Genomic DNA, 16857 nt, shown 5'->3' on the forward strand with positions numbered 1-16857 from the left:
CAGTGGGCTCCAGTGTATATTTGAATTTATAGTTCTCATGGAAATATCTGCCTGTCTATGGCCAGCAAAACATTGTATGGAGTTGTGTAAATTGCTTTAGGTTTGATCTGATAAGATAAGGTGCAATCAGGAGGCAGCACTATTAACCAGAAAACACATTGTAGCCTAAAGTTAGCAAACATTATGCCACGATCGGAAATTCTGACAAGAAAACCGTGGATTTCTTTCCAACTGAATCTTGGTTCAAACTACGACGAGCCCAGAAATATTAAAGCGGAGGTTCACCCATAGAGAACACATTTTCCCCTTAGATTCCTGCTCGTTTTGTCTAGGGGAATCGGCTATTTGTTTTAAAATATGATCCGTACTTACCCGTTTACGAGATGCATCCTCTCCGTCGCTTACGGGTATGGGCTGCGGGAATGGGCGTTCCTTCTTGATTGATAGGCTTCCGAGAGGCTTCCGACGGTCGCATCCATCGCGTCACGATTTTCCGAAAGAAGCCGAACGTCGGTGCGCAGTATACAGCCGCACCGACGTTCGGCTTCTTTCGGCTACTAGTGACGCGATGGATGCGACCGTCGGAAGCCTCTCGGAAGACTGTCAATCAAGAAGGAACGCCCGCTCCCGAAGACCCATACCCAGAAGCGATGGAGAAGATGCATCTCGAAAACGGGTAAGTACGGATCATATTTTAAAACAAATAGCCGATGCCCCTAGACAAAACGAGCATCCAGCTATGGGGAAAAGAGAAAAAAAAAAAACGCAAATGGGTGAACTCCCGCTTTAAGTTCAATGCTCCTGAGCATGCGTAAGTTTTTTCTCCGTCGGAATTGCATACAGACGATTGGAATTTCCAAAATAACTTTTCCTGTCTGAAAATTTGAGAACCAGCTCTCAAATTTTTCTTGGCGGAAATTTCCGACATAAAAATTCGGATAGAGCCTATACACGGTTGGAATTTCCGACCAAAAGCTCACATCGGACTAATCTTGTCGGAATTTCCGATGGTGTGTATGCGGCATTACTCCTTCCAAGGAGATATGCATTATTTAACTAAAAATACATAAAGTACATTTACATATATTTGTATAGTAAAGCTGATCATAGTAATAAACTATTTCGGCTCCCAAAATATTAGCTGTTCAGTAAAAACAATTTACTTTTGTTTGCCCATAGTCCTGTAATGTGGGGGGGAAGCAGACCCAGAGTTCTTTTTGCCTCCCCATAGAATCTTCTTTTACCTGTAAGTTTCCAGGGATTTGCTAGACTAATGCCTACTACACACGGGTCAAATGTCAGGAGACATCGACTGGTTCAATAAAAAACGTCTGACATTTGGCCATGTGTATGGCAACAGGTTCGTAATAAGCCGGCCATTTGGCTCCCAATGTCCGAGAGGGCTGATTGGAGTGTTCTGGCAAGGGGTCCACCCCTCTGTCAGAACACAGCCATTCAGTGGGGGAAATCGCTGTACTAAAATCGGACTGTTAGTGCAGCAGCTCTGACCAGAGCTGTCAGGTTTTTTTCGTTTAACCTGCTGGGTTGAACAAAAAAAACTATTAGTGTAATGCCATGCTTAACTGGGAAAACAAATTTCATGTCTTGAGTGTATTACTGGTCCTTCTTCTAGTTGAGCATCTCTTTACAGGGCTCTAGGCCTCAAAACCTTAAGTGACATTAAATCCAAAAGCAAACGTTTTATTATATATCTGCTTATCTATTCTTAGATTTGATGGCTATATTTGTTTTTCTTTTTTTAGGCTTTATTTCCCTTATTGTCACTTGGTGATTATGCCAGTAAGTCTGTTATTTTTCAAAAGAACAAACTCTCCTGGAGTTGTAGCAATTATAGACATGAGGCAAACTATTTACCACTGGCAAGGGTTCAGACTGACAGTGCGGCTGTTCAATGGTGTCCCTGTGCTCATTCATATAGAGTGGGGGCACTCTAATACAGGAGGTGTGTTACTGACCAGATCACCAGTTAAAAGCCTAAATAAAGAAAGCTAAAGCAGCCACCACATCTAATGATTGGTAAGCTGCAAAATATATACAGTATATACATTTTTGGTTTTGAGTTTAATACCACTTTAAACTCAACTCCAGACAATTTTTTTTATATAACGGTCTCCCAACAGTATTGGGGGAAAAAAAACTCTCAGACGCGGTCCCCGGCAGTAATTTAATTCTATCACAAATTGTACAGTCTTCCATAATTTCTCTGTAATTCAATCCAGAAGACAGAGGACATACTGTGAGTGCAGGGAGCCATGGACCTGTTCCATGCGGGGGGCATCACCAGGATGCCTTGCCTATATTGATGCAGAGAGCAGTGCTGTTGTAAACACTTCACTGCTTCTTTCCGCATCTTTGCGGATTGCCTACTGCCAGAAAAAGATCAAAAGAGGACCCTCCAGATCACACAACTATCTTTAAAAAAAAAAAATGTACATATATGTAGCACTACCCCCGAAGGAGCTGCTGGTTTGTTTTGGGTGGCATGTTACCTCCGCCGTCTAGGGTACTGGATGAGAGCTGAAACAAAGTCAATGTCCACACGTTGCATTCCTTTTTCTCTGCTTTATTTACCAAATGTGGTAAAAGAACGAACAATAGATTGAAGACGTGAAATAGGGTATAGGTAGTGGGTTCAGGTGAAGAACTTGATCGGAATCACTCCTGCTTCCAGACATGAACACTTGTCGCCACTCTAGCCAGAGTGGGTAGTGTGCCCCTGGATAGGCCTCTCTCACTAGTCCTAGCAGCCAGGGCTCTACACTGAACCTTAGTAAGTCTCTGCCACTGACCTTCCAAAGGTGGGGATACGTTTAGTCCAGAATCCTCTCAATTTAGGATTAAGCACCCAAATCTCTTCTCAAAGTAGTTACTTGTGAAATCAGGAAACTGACGGGTGATCACTGCTCTGCCTTTCAGTAGTAATGTGTCCTTTAATGAAGTTCAGGCCTCCCCTGAGTGTACCAGCCTCGTGCTGGGTGCTCTCCAGACAGGTACTTCATTTGGTGGCTTCCTTCTTTTTAGGATGGATAGCGCAGGACCACTTTGTCAATGCAAACCCAGTCTGGATACTGGGCCTGCTCAGCAAGACACGAATCCAGACCAACGTGGTCCTGGAGTCAGGAAACTTTGAACACGCACCCGTGGCCAGGAGGGTCACACACAGGGGTGTTGGGACAACTGCCCAGGGCGGACGACGACGACCCAGAACCTGTGACGTCTGTCCCTTAAATACTCCTCCCCAGCACGCACAGCGAGGCGATCAACCCCCACTGATTGGCCACCGAGAAAGAATACCCAACACACCTGGATCTGACTGCTGCCACCCTTGGCCTGGGGTGGAACTGACACCCCAGACAACAATAGTGGTCACCTGCAGTACAGCCACGGCTGGAACAGAGGTCCAAATTTGAAAACAAATTGGTCAGAGGTAACTAACCCTCTGACTAACCTCTAAATTTAGAGCAGGGTCAGCAAAGAAAACAGCTGACCGCTACATATAAAAGGAAAACGATTGCATAATATATGCACAGAGGGCTCCAGGGGGAAAGAGGGAGTCACAGGGAAGAGAGAACCTGGAGTCCATATCAGGGCTTTAAAATAGTGTCCTAAAATGTTAAAGGTAGGCACTGGTTTGCTACTGTAGGTTTTGACGGCAGACTTCAGGGTGACTCCAGCATGACTGGGGATTCCACCCTGTACTTGTACTGCATAATTCACATTTTCAGTAATGTCCAGCATCAGCATGTCTATATTCCTGTTGAATGCAGTGTAATGGTGCCAGTGCTTGACCTGTTGTAATGTTTTCATTTGCTTAGAAATTAAGGAGGGTACCTGGTGTTTGTAGACCTCCAGTTAGAGCAAAACTGATGTTTGCCCCTCCCATCCCCTCGCAGCTGACTAGGGATCTGCGAGGCTGATGAAATGATTGGCTGCTTGGACTGTGGTAGCTATTTTGTTCCTTTTATATCGCAATTATTTGCTCAGGGATACATGAAAGGGTATCAGTCCTGGCTAAAGATAAGTATTAAAACACTTTGATTATGCGCTTTTAGGGAGGTCAGTTATAATGTAAAGTAGACAAGGATAAGTTCACCTTTGGGAGCGTGTTGCACATTACACACATATTTAGGGTACTATAATGTGTAACATGCTTCAGCACTCCCCCTTCCGCCCTAAACTCCCCATTGATCCTCCCTCTTTCCACACCCACTGGAACAATTTAAATATAGCCTAGATGTGCGAGGTTCTGCCCACACAGTAGCGCCATTCATTCACAGAGTTCTGTTAGTGAATGAACTACAACTACCATCAGCCCACTGCATCAGACTGCTCATAGTTCATTGATCTCCCTGCTCTTCAGACACTGTCTGCCTGTAGGGGAGGTACATGCAGACTGCTATGCTGTGAGTCTGGAGGAGCCTGGCATTGTACCCGTCATCTACTAATCACAGGAACAATGCTTTCAGGGCTTCCTTTGGGGTGAAAAAAAATAAATGCACTTTTTTTTTTCCTGCATTTATTATTTTTTCCAAAAACGTGAACTTTGCCTTTAAGTTTGCTGATAGAACATATCGTTGTTAGGTGTAGCCTGCTATAAACCAGCAATATTAGATTAATTTTTTTAGAACTTAACAGGTGTCCTTTCAGGCTGATTTGCTATGATCACACTGAAACACACCACAGAACAAAGCTCCTTCTGTTTTCTTTCACGGTTTATTAGGCTGGATAGCATAGAGTATTACAGAATGATTTAAACAAATGTTAGAATTTTGGGCCTCCCGTAAGCCAATATGTGATCTCATCTAGCTGTGGTTTATCTTGGCATTCTAGATCTGATGGCATTAACTTGTAGAAGGGTGCACACAGTGACAGCTTGAAACTGATAAGCTGCACAGTGACTGTAACCAGTAAACCGCACACTAGAATATTGGAATCTTTGTGGACATAGGGAGTAATCAGTGAATTGTATTGTTTTTAAAGGCAGGGATTCTTGCCTTCATGCTTTAACATATTAGTGCTGAAAGCTTAACATGGATGAGGCACCTTTTTTCTCACTTCCAGCTGTTACTGATATGCTGAGCATTTGCAGATAGATAGAAACAAAAGTTCAACTTATTTCAAAGTTCATTTAAAGTGATACTAATGTCTCATTTTTTTCTTGTTAAAAATAACAAACATGTTATACTTACCTGCTCTATGCAGTGCTCCTGTTGAGTGCCATTACAGCAAGCAGCTTGCTATTAGGGAACCCGAGTCGAGCTGCACCTACCTGTGTCCTATCAGACACAGAGCCGCGACCCGGCCTGCCCCCTCTCTCTCTCTCCTTATTGGCTCACTAACTGACAGACGCAGGAGCCAGTGGCTCTTTACTACTGTCTCAGCCAATGAGGAGGGAAAGTCCCAGACAGCCGAGACTCTACCCGGATGGTGATGGGGCTCAAGTAAGTATTAGGGGGGCTGATGGGGGCTGCTGCACACAGAAGGTTTTTTATCTTCATGCATAGAATGTATTAAGATAAAAAACCTTCTGCCTTTACAACCACTTTAATTTTATTGTAATAGTTTATTTTTGGTGTTTTTGGACCTATACGTGTTGTCTACGGCAGGGAAAATGTTTTCTTTAGCTCACTCTATGTTATTTCTCACTATACTAGTTCAATGCATTGAACAATCCATTGGAAAAAAATGCACGGTTTTGATGTCGCAATGTCCGATCGTGTGTACGGGGCATTAGAGTCTTAACTTTTGCATCCTAATGTCACAACTTTACAGTCAGCAAACAATACAGTGTTTTCAGGATAGTTCTAGTTTGTATTGTGATCTATACCTTGCAAGCATCAGACTGCACGTTGACAATATTTTTTTCTCTCTTTGGCTTTTCCAGTTTCTACCGTTATGTTTTGGAACCAGAGCTTGTGTTCACCCCAGACCACAAGTTATCTTCTGGCCCCATTGCAAAGTTCTTAGATATGCCACAGTCCCCACTTTTCACTCTGAGTACGAGCACGCCTGACAGCTGGATGGTGGAGTCTGTGCGAACCCCTTACGACCTGGACAATATATATTTACAAGAGGTAACGTGGCCTAGGTGATCTGTATAGTATGTTATTCTGTAAGAGAGCTTACTTCTCAGTACGTTATATTTGGGCTTGTTTTGTGAAAGATGAAGGTTTTGCCTGCAGCAGTCAATACAAAAATATGGGTGACCAACAGGTGGTACTGTGGAAGCTCCTTGATAATTACCTATGCCACATCCTAATTTGAGGATATTGTTAATCAATAGGCATTGGAATAGCATATGGACTTTTTTGGCACTGAACAACAAATGACCAAAGTATAGTAAATATTTTTTAATATACAAAAGTGGTCAATAAAGGTTTTAGCTTTATCCTGCTCTAGAAACATAACAATTGGAATGAGATTTCTTTGTAAAAGAAAGTGCAGCACTTTCAACTAAAATTAAACATAAACGTGTATGCAGATAAAAGAAGTGTCCTCAAAACAAGTCCTTAAGAAGTGTCCATAAATGTATAGTGAAAGTAACCTGAAGTGTACTCGGAGATCATGAAGTGGTGTCAAAAAAGCTCATTCCACCTTCAACAAACACGTAGGGGTCAATTCACTAACGTTTACCGCATGTGATAATATGGTCATGTGACTCATTTGCATAAATTAAGTCCAATTCATAAAAAACAAAACAACAAAAACAAGTATGTGGTAATTACCGCAAAACAAAAAAAAATGTGCTAGTAAATATTGTTAAAAAAGCTTCACAATAGGACCAGAGAGTAAAAAAACATGCAATATTTACCACCAGAGGTTTGTTGACGGTATCACATACGGCCGCTCGATTAGTGACCGGCAAAAAACCATGGGAATCAATCTCGCCTTCACTGAGAGCCCTTCATTGGTTGCCAGTAAAATACAGAATCACTTTCAAGGCACTCTGCCTAATGCATAAGTGTATTCAAGGAACCGCCCCCCAATATCTATGCGAAAAAATAAAAGCCCATAACCCCAATCGCGTTCTGCGATCCACCAATCAAAATCTATTCCAGATTCCCAAAGCCAGATACAAGTCCAAAGGAGATCAAAGATTTGCAGTCCAGGGACCTAGACTGTGGAACGCTTTACCATCCACCATCTGACTGGAGTTGGACCTCTTGGCCTTCAGGAAAAAGATTAAAACCCATCTCTTCTGAGGTCAAAGGGTCCTTACCCATGGAATGGATACAGCGCCCAGAGGTGATTCAGTTCACATGTGTTGCGCTATATAAGTTTTTCACTCACTCACTCAGTATTTGTCAAAAAAAAGTGTAGTGGTCAGGGGACCTCCATGCTGTTTTTTGACAAATAGCTGGTTGCTTAAAAGCGGGCTGGAAAGCCGGCCACCGCGTCCTTAACAATGGATGACTCATCAGCTCTCAGTGGGTTCCCCGCTGACAACTGAATGTACAAAAAAAAAATGCAGACATTTAAAAATGATGAAAAAATGCATACCAGGCTTTTCAAGTCTGGTATGGATTTCAAAGGGGACCCCATACCAAAATAAAAAGAAAAACCGTGTGGGGTCCCCCCCAAAATCCATACTACACCCTTATTCGAGCATGTAGCCTGTCAGGTCAGAAGAGGGGGGGAACAAGCGAGTAACCATCCCCCTTTTACCTGAACCATACCAGGCCACATGCCCTCAATGTGGTGCTTTGTTGCAAGGAGGGCACATGATGGAAACAAGGGCCTCATCCCCACATCCCTGACCAGTGGTTTTGGGGGTCTGTGGGCAGGGGGCTTATCTGAATCTGGAAGGCCCCCAGACACCCCCTCATATGTGAATGAGTATGGGGTACTACCCCTACCCATTCACCAAAAAAGTGTCAAAAAGTAATACAAACACAGAGACCGTTTTTGATCATTCCTTTATTAAAAATTTAAAAACCGCGTCCCCCTTACATTACTGCTAAATCAAACAAATACCGCATTCGATATTCAATGCAAAATTCTTAATGCATTGAACACTTGCACAATTGTCACCACATGCAGTATTTTACCGCATTTTATTAGATGTTATTTAACTCTTGGTGAATTGACTCCCTAGCCTCTTACCGCCAGATGTTGACCACCAAATAACTAAGAGGTCAAAAACGCTTATGCAGCATATCCATATGCTGATCTTCAAGCTCTTGTACTTATTGAATGATACAGGCACACTTCCAAGATAAGACACCCTACCTAGACAAATAATCAATTCTGAGGACATATAAATCAAAAAAGGAAGAGAACCGCCTCATGGTGTAATAAAAATCTCTAACGCTCACGTGTGCTGAAACAAATTCAACCTGTCACAAGGTTTCAAAGTTTCAAACCAACAAGATGGCCACAATACCCAGCATGGTGACACATGCCGTAGCGCCACCTAGTCAGATTTCAATAGTCAGGAAGTTGGTGTCTCTTCAGTAGTTGATGTCCAGCTGTAGATGGTCAAGCAGACAAGATCCATGAGTGGAATGCTGGAGGAAGTTGGAGCCACGATGGAGTGATGTACATGGCAAGAGTGCATTTACATGCAACAACAGTGATAGGCATTGAATAGGGTCCAAATAGTTTGACATGTTCTTGACATTTACAGTGGCCTTACTATGCATACATTGCTTGTGCCAGTAGCCCTAGGGAAAGTTGATTTAATAGATATTGGTTCGGACCACAGTATGACTGCGCTGTACACTGCCATGTGCTAATTTTACAGTTTTGTATGTAAGGTTGTCAATTGTCAAGTTCATTCCAATTGTAGTATGATAGTCGTATCCTGAAATAGGCAAAATAAATGTTCCGTAAGGTATCGACCAAGTTATTTTTACAGGTGCATAAAAATATATCCATCTTGACCTCATCAATGGCAACCAGTTTAATTTCATCGGTCACTCACTTTAATAATGAATGTTGTAGCTGGAAATATAATTTCTTGTAGGAAAAGTGTCCAATCCACATTAATATTCACATCGTTGCCTCCGTTGGCAAAGGATTCCAGTGTCTAATCACTCTAGCAGTGAAGAACTAATTTCTATGCTGGCGATGAAATCCTTTCTATTCTATGCTGGTGATGAAATCCTTTCTATTCTATGCTGGTGATGAAATCCTTTATTTTTAAGTCTAAGTGGATGTTTTTTTGTCACTTGTATTGTTTTAAGGATGAAGAGCTACTTAGATAGTTCTTTATATTGACCTCTAATGAGATTGAAAGAGTTGTGTTACTTTGAATTGTCAAAGAAACTTAACACATTCAGTTAGGCCTGTTTTTTTGTATCCTTCATAGAGGACACAGGAGACCTCTGGGGTGTTAGCCCTGTGGTTGGATACTAAGCACAAAAGATGCTCCTTCCTTCCCTGTGGGCTATCGTTTTTCGGTAGAAAATAGATCGTAGTTGGCTAATCTTATTATTTTATGCAGACAATGATGATCTTAAAGAAACAGATGTGCTTGTCCCTTTAAAAAAAAAACATTTGTACATAAATTAAAAATGAATGTATGCAAACTAGTAATAATAAAATCAATATAGGAAATTCTTGTGCCGAATGAATAAAAAGATAAGAAAGACTAAAAAACTTAAATTAAAAAATGTCTGAATCAATAATACAGTCCAAAAGATTTATGTTCACATCTATAATAAATGCCCCTCTGTCCAAATATGCTAATCAAAAAAATATAATTGAAAAGTCCCTACTCCAGCAACCATGTTGAAGTGTTCTAAGTGCAAAGGATTAGTAATCAAAGTGCTCCAGTGCCAATGTGAGACTCTCATGCAAAGCCGCCTACTAGCAGTAAAGATCTCACACACAGGAGATCTAATAAGAGCTTGTGGACTCAATAATAGATGATTCCGCTGACCAGCTTAGGACGTCATCTCCCTCATAAGGATTGCAAACATAGGACTTCTCTTACACACACAGTTTTGTGTAATGGTTAAAATGTAAAAAATGGGAGAAGCTTCATGGTGCAGTCAATTCCAGTAAACTTTTATAATGGGCTATTGCACTTCCATTTCTCAACAGCATAAACACAGCAGTGAATTAAATAACAATCTGATCCATGCACCGCCGCAGACTCCAGCCGCCAATGTGCACAGTGATGTCACAAGATTAGCTCTGTCCAACGCATTTCCCCCAATAGGGCATCTTCAGTAAAGGAGCTTCTCCCTTTTTTTTACATTTTAACTGGTATACAAAACTGTGAATGGTGTGTGGAAGTAAAGTCCCATGTTTGTGATCCTTCTGAGGGAGATGGTGTCCTAAGCTGGCTGGCAGTATTTTCTGTTGTGTACACAAGAGCTTTTAAGGCCTGGTTCGCGCATTTTTAGTTTTGCAGAAACACACTATAGTCCATTTAACATGGTTTCCTATGGATGTAAGAAATTATACCACTCTAAAAACTGCTGATCCCTTGGCTTTGCTTCCGTCCCACTAAACCAAAAAGGTGCTGGCTTTGCACAGGTGCATTGGATAGAAGAAGGTCCTGGACTGCCGCACTCTTTAAAACAATGTCTTTATTATACAAATAAAATCCAAAAAACAACCAAAGCGATGCAGTCAAAATGAAGTGAACAACAGGAAAAAGGTGTCTGACATGTTTCACATCATGTGATGCTTACTCGTAGCCACGTAAGCATCACATGATGTGAAACATGTCAGCCACCTTTTTCCTGTTGTTCACTTCATTTTGACTGCATCGCTTTGTATTTGTATAATAAAGACATCGTTTTAAGGAGTGTGGCAGTCCAGGACCTTCTTCTATCCAATGTTCCTATGGATGTAGTTCACATCTGCACATTTTTTTTTTGGAAAGGGCCAGGGACTTTTTTTTTCTGGTTTTTGGTTCCATAAACTTCAATTGTAAAATCCTCCCTTGTGAAGATATACAAAAGTACTGAGACTACTTCCTAGTAAATTCAAAGAAACGTTGCGAGTGAAAAAAAAAATTGGGAAAGGAAAAACACTGTAAGCGTTTCAAATGCTTGATTTGTTCTGCCTTTTTGCCTGCATTTTTTTAATTGGCAACAGGTTCAATTCAATGAAGGCAATTGCTTGCTTGGATTAAAAAAAAAAAAAGGAAACTCCTGCGAGCAGTTTGGCAATACATTTTCTTGCTCTTACTGCACTCTCCTCCAAACACTGGATCATCATCTGTCTAAAGATAGGGTCTTCAAGAGGTAAACCCAGTAGTACAAAAAAACACAATAATCGAGCGCACTCCCTATAGGTGTCCGGAAAAACAATACATAGGATATGTAAGGTGGAGGTGAGTTATGGAAGGGAACGGGGGAGGGAATAAAATAATAAAGAGTGATCAATAAAATTAATAGAATTAATGTCCAAAAACAAAAGTGCTCTTAGTACAATAGTCCAATTCTGAAAATGTCCACAGAGCGGGATAAATAAATAACGCCTTGCTTAGGTGGCAGCCAGCTAGTAGATGAAGCAATCTGTAGAAGGCCAAGAAGAAACACAATGCAGCGCCTTCTAAGCGTAGCAGGTAGATTTAATGTTGGCAAATGTATAAAAGCATATAAAAGACCTACTCACAATGGTGATGTAAGAGAAGGCATGACAAAGTTCAGGGTACAAAGTATCATCCGCGGGGTTCCCGGAGACGACGAGGTGTCCTCATGCAGGTGTGCAGAGCTGTCCTTGCTTGTACAGCAGCGGCGGCGGCAGGAACCAAAAGTGCCCTCGGAACCAACAAGGAGGGATCAGTTCTCCACTGTGTGCTGCATTCGGCGTGCATTCAACGTCACTTCCGGGCGCGGGAGGTGCGCTCGTTCAGGCCTGAGAAAGAGACTTGAAAGTCTCGAACGCGCACCTCCCGCGCCCGGAAGTGACGTTGAATGCACGCCGAATGCAGCACACAGTGGAGAACTGATCCCTCCTTGTTGGTTCCGAGGGCACTTTTGGTTCCTGCCGCCGCTGTACAAGCAAGGACAGCTCTGCACACCTGCATGAGGACACCTCGTCGTCTCCGGGAACCCCGCGGATGATACTTTGTACCCTGAACTTTGTCATGCCTTCTCTTACATCACCATTGTGAGTAGGTCTTTTATATGCTTTTATACATTTGCCAACATTAAATCTACCTGCTACACTTAGAAGGCGCTGCATTGTGTTTCTTCTAAACCCAGTAGTACCACTGGTTTGTTGTTCCTCTCAGGCGTTTTTTTTTTCACTGTTGTGAGAAGGAGCAACATTTTGCTTTTATAAAAAATAGATCCAAAATTCTCGGCACCTTTAACGTTTCATAAAAACATCACAAACAGTGTGGGGATTCAAGAAGCTCTTACTCATAACCATGTTTTTATGAAATGTTAAAGAATTTGAGGAAGTGCAGCAAATTTCCGGTCTACTTTTATATTTCCATTGACAGTGCTAGTGGCTGTGCTATCACCCTCGAGATTGTCTGCAGCAGATAACATTCTGACTGTTCACCTGAAGCGGCTTAACACTCTGACCTTTTACGTAGTGTCCACCTTTTATAGGCAGAGCTTATACTTTGAAAGTCTCCAGTGTCCCCAAAAAGCTAATTTTCTCCTCATGTCTGTATACCACTGGCCTGAGGCAGTAAAATAGCAACCTGAAATCCAAGTATACTGAACATATTTATGAATGTCGTCTGTGCTGTAGTCTATACTTATTATTTTTTGTTTTGTTTTTTTACTTCTTGGGTTTTGTCTTGTTTTGTTTTTTTTTATCAGGTGGACAGCATTGTAGCTGCTGAGTTTGAACTTGAACATCTGCTTTTGGAAGGCCACTGTTTTGACATATCTACTGGACAACCACCCCGAGGACTCCAGTTCAATCTGGGAACAGCAAACAATCCTGTGATGGTGGACACCATTGTCATGGCTAACCTTGTACGTTTCTGTTTGATAACCAGAATAACATATAGACTTTGGAGGGCTCACTGTGTTTCTGATGCTCTTCTGAAATAAAAGCCAAGAATTTGTTAGTTCATTTAGTGAGTTTGTGCTGAGCATATACAGACAGTCCCCAGGTTACAACCAAGATACAGGTTCTGTAGGTTTGTTCTTAAGTTGAATTTATAGGGAAGTTAGAACAGGTACATGTTTAAGTAAAAGTCCAGCCAAAAACGCATTTTTTAAAAGAGAAGTATGTATTTTATTTTTATTTATTTTTAAGTAATCATACTTACCTAGGTGGATGCAGCATCGGTTCGATGCTGCATCTGTCCCCCAGCACCTCTACACTGAGAACCGAGTGATTGAATATCAACAATCACTCGGTCCTCACTGCTCCGTGAGCAGAGAGCTGATGACTATCAGTCACCGCTTTCTGCTCTGCCCCCCTCCTCGCTCACTAGAGCACTAGACTGTGGAAGGGGCGGGGGTGACCATCTTAGGCTCTCAGGGGCTCGCTGAAAGGCTGAGCCAGGTGTCGGTCCAGGGATCTGGCAGATCCCGACTCCGTGGTTGTAATGACGTGGAGCCTGGACCTGCTTCTGTGACATCAGCAGAGAGCAGACTTCAGCCCACTCTCTGCTGAAAACGGGCCACAGAAGTCCAAAAGGAACAGCACTCCTGTGATTCACAGGAGAAGTTACAGCCAAATGAACGTTGGCTGTACTTCTTTAAGTTTTTTGGATAACACAGGGAAGTGTTAACACCCCTGTAACATTTGTTTTGCTGTCTGTGTGCCTGTTCAGAAGATTTCATCTCACTTTCTGTCCCCATGATTTGAAAAATTTTGGGTTGTCATGGAAACAGGGATTGGTGATTAAGCTTCAGTGGAGACTAGAGGTCGAACGATATGGGTTTTTCTCTGGCCGATGCCGATATTTAGAAATAGCGGCGGCCGTTTTTTTTGGGCCGATATGTTAGGCCGATCCCCCCCCCCCCCTTCATCTCATAAAATCTAACAGTTAGACCCCTTTCACACTGGGGCGTTTTTCAGGCGCTTTTGGGCTAAAAATAGCACCTGTAAAGTGCCTGCAAAACTGCCCCCCTGCAGTCTCAGTCTGAAAGCCCGAGTGCTTTCACATTGAGGCAGTGTGCTGGCAGGACGTTAAAAAATAAATAAAAGTCCTGCAAGCAGCATCTTTGGAGCGGTGTATACCGCTTCTCGCACCACTCCTGCCCATTGAGATGAACGCCTACAAAGCGCTTCTGCAGTGGCGCTACATGGGAGCATTTAACCCCTTAATCGGTCGCTAGCTGGGATATAAGCGCCCCGCTAGCAGCCAAATAGCGCTGCTAGAATGATGGTCCAGTGTTTAGGCAGCCGAGTTCTGCGGATTTTTTTTTAAAAGTCAGCAGCTACAAATACTGCAGCTGTTGACTTTTAATATATGGACACTTACCTGTCCTGGGTGCCCGCAATGCTGGCACCCGAGGCCGATCTCTCCCTCGGGTGCGGCCGCCACCATCTTCGGTAAGGGAATCAAAAAGTGAAGCCTTGCGGCTTCACTTCCTGGTTCCCTACTGTGCATGCGCGAGTCGCGCTGCGCGATCCCACTGGTGCTGTCTTCTGGGACCTGTGCATCTCCCAGAAGAAAGCTGGGGGCGGATTAAGCGCCAGATGTGGTGTAGGTCACCACAGTCACTGCAGTGATCTATGCCCAGAAGAGGGAGCAAATACCTGGCATTACACAGGTATCTGCTCCCCCCTCCCCCTGAAAGGTACCAAATGTGACACCAGAGGGCGGAAGGATTCGGAAAAGCGGAAGTTCCATTATTGCTCTAAGTAATACAGAAAATGTCTTACATTTAAACACAACAAGCCTCCAATCAGTGCACTTGTATGTATAATATATATATATGTATAATATATATATATATATATATATATATATATATATATATATATTCTAATACACAAAAACAGGTAATGAAAACTTTTGGACGAAAAAAATAAATATGGGCTAACTTTACCGTTTATTTTTTTTATTTGTTAAAGCATATATTTTCTCAAAACTTGGCAGTCTTCCCAGGAGAGAGAGAAGGTCTTCTACAGGAAGCTTCAGGCAACTTGCATTGACTTCTATTACAGAAGCTTTTTGCAAGTCGCAGTGCTGAAGTTTAAATCTGCTTTTTTAGAGCACAAATCCGCCGATGCCGATTAATTAAAAAACACCAAATATCGGCCGATATATCGGTCGACCTCTAGTGGAGACACCTTTTTCCCATTATAATTCTTACAGGAGTGAATTTCCCTTCCTAGGGGTAGATTTCTCCTCACTTCCTGTTGTCTCTCTCAGTTTGTAAGTATGAGTCGGATGTAAGTACCGTATTTATCGGCGTATAACACGCACCCTAATTTTAAGAGGGGAGTTTAAGGGGAAAAAAATGTCACAGCCCCTCATCCAGTACACATCCCCCTATCCAGTACACAGCCCCCCATCCACTATACATCCCCCACATCCACTATACATCCCCCCACATCCACTATACATCCCCCCCCACATCCACTATACATCCCCCCATCCAGTACACAGCCTCCCCATCCATTATACATCCCCCCCATCCATTATACAGCCCCCATCCATTATACAGCCCCCATCCATTATACATTCCCCCATCCAGTACACAGCCACACTGCACTCCCATGAGACCCCCAGTCTCCTGGGACAGTGCTGCCAGCATTCTCTACAGTTAAGTAAAAAAAAAAAGTCACTGTCAGCCCCTTCCACACTGCTCCTCCTGTGTCACTCCTTTTGAAAACTGAATCTTCCATCTACCTCAATAGCTCAATTTCTTTTCACTGACCTGGTCACATGACTGCTCTCCTCTGATGTTACACAGATGGTCATGTGACTGCTCTCCTCCTCCAATCAAAGCTACACTCAGAGGAGGAGAGCAGCCAGAAAAATCAGAGCTATAAAGATATTTCAAAGCTTCGTTTTACAATGACACTGACACAGGAGGAGCGGTGTAGAAGGGGCTGGCAAGTGACTTTTTTTTTCTCAACTTCAGACTATGCAGGGAGCATTGTTCCAGGGCCAGGGGATGCGGGACAGCCAGCCTGACACCCCCCCCCCAATGTGTGGCTCCTGGGGCGGACTGCCCGATCCCCGCCCCCCTATTTGTAAAACATGATATTGGCGTATAACACGCAGGCACTGTTTACCCTCTGTTTTCAGAGGAAAAAAGTGCGTGTTATACGCTGATAAATACGGTAAGTCAGGGACTGTCTGTTCAGTGTACAGGCTTTTAGATTCGTTTGTGCTAGTGCAAAGTTTATTGTGATATGGAAGCAAGTACTCATTCATGAATTGCGCTATTTATTGACCCTCCTGTGTATGAAGTGAAAACTGTATTTTTTTTACAGGGGTATTTCCAGTTAAAAGCTAACCCTGGAGCATGGATTCTTCGTCTCAGGAAAGGCCGTTCCGAGGATATATATAGTATTTACAGGTACGATTGTTATAACATCTGTGAGGGTTTTTATAATTGCATTAGCTCAGGTTTAAAATAATGCTCTGTATTTTTCGAAACTCACTTCAAAAACCACAAACACCCAATCCCCCTCTCATTTTGAAAAACTCTGTCGCGATTCCACCAGGATGAAAGGTTTCATCTCAGAACTTTATTTCATCATGTCTAACAACACAGAGCCCAATAAATTATCATATATGCTAAAATGGGAACAAGACCTTAACTTTACGTACTCCCCAGTAAACTGGGACAACTGTATAACCAACTTACACAAATGCACCAAATCAATTGCAATCAAGGAAACAGCCCTAAAAGTGTTTATCAGATGGTATTATACCCCGACCAAACTCCACGCCATTTTTCCCTCAATCTCCTCCTCATGCTTTAGAGGATGCGATGATTC

The 16857-nt window shown here is 42.6% G+C and overlaps 1 protein-coding gene across 2 annotated transcripts in view; it reads left to right on the forward strand.

Moving 5' to 3' along the window:
- Positions 1–16857, forward strand: part of UGGT1 (UDP-glucose glycoprotein glucosyltransferase 1) — a 148004-nt gene that overhangs the window by 94126 nt on the left and 37021 nt on the right. For both annotated transcript variants that reach the window (XM_040348685.1, XM_040348686.1), the window contains 3 exons: positions 5906–6095; positions 12759–12917; positions 16348–16433. In XM_040348685.1, coding sequence (XP_040204619.1) covers positions 5906–6095; positions 12759–12917; positions 16348–16433 — 435 coding nt within the window. The remainder of the gene's footprint in view (positions 1–5905; positions 6096–12758; positions 12918–16347; positions 16434–16857) is intronic.

This window comes from Rana temporaria, chromosome 4 (assembly GCF_905171775.1).
Source record: "Rana temporaria chromosome 4, aRanTem1.1, whole genome shotgun sequence".
NCBI lineage: Eukaryota > Metazoa > Chordata > Amphibia > Anura > Ranidae > Rana > Rana temporaria.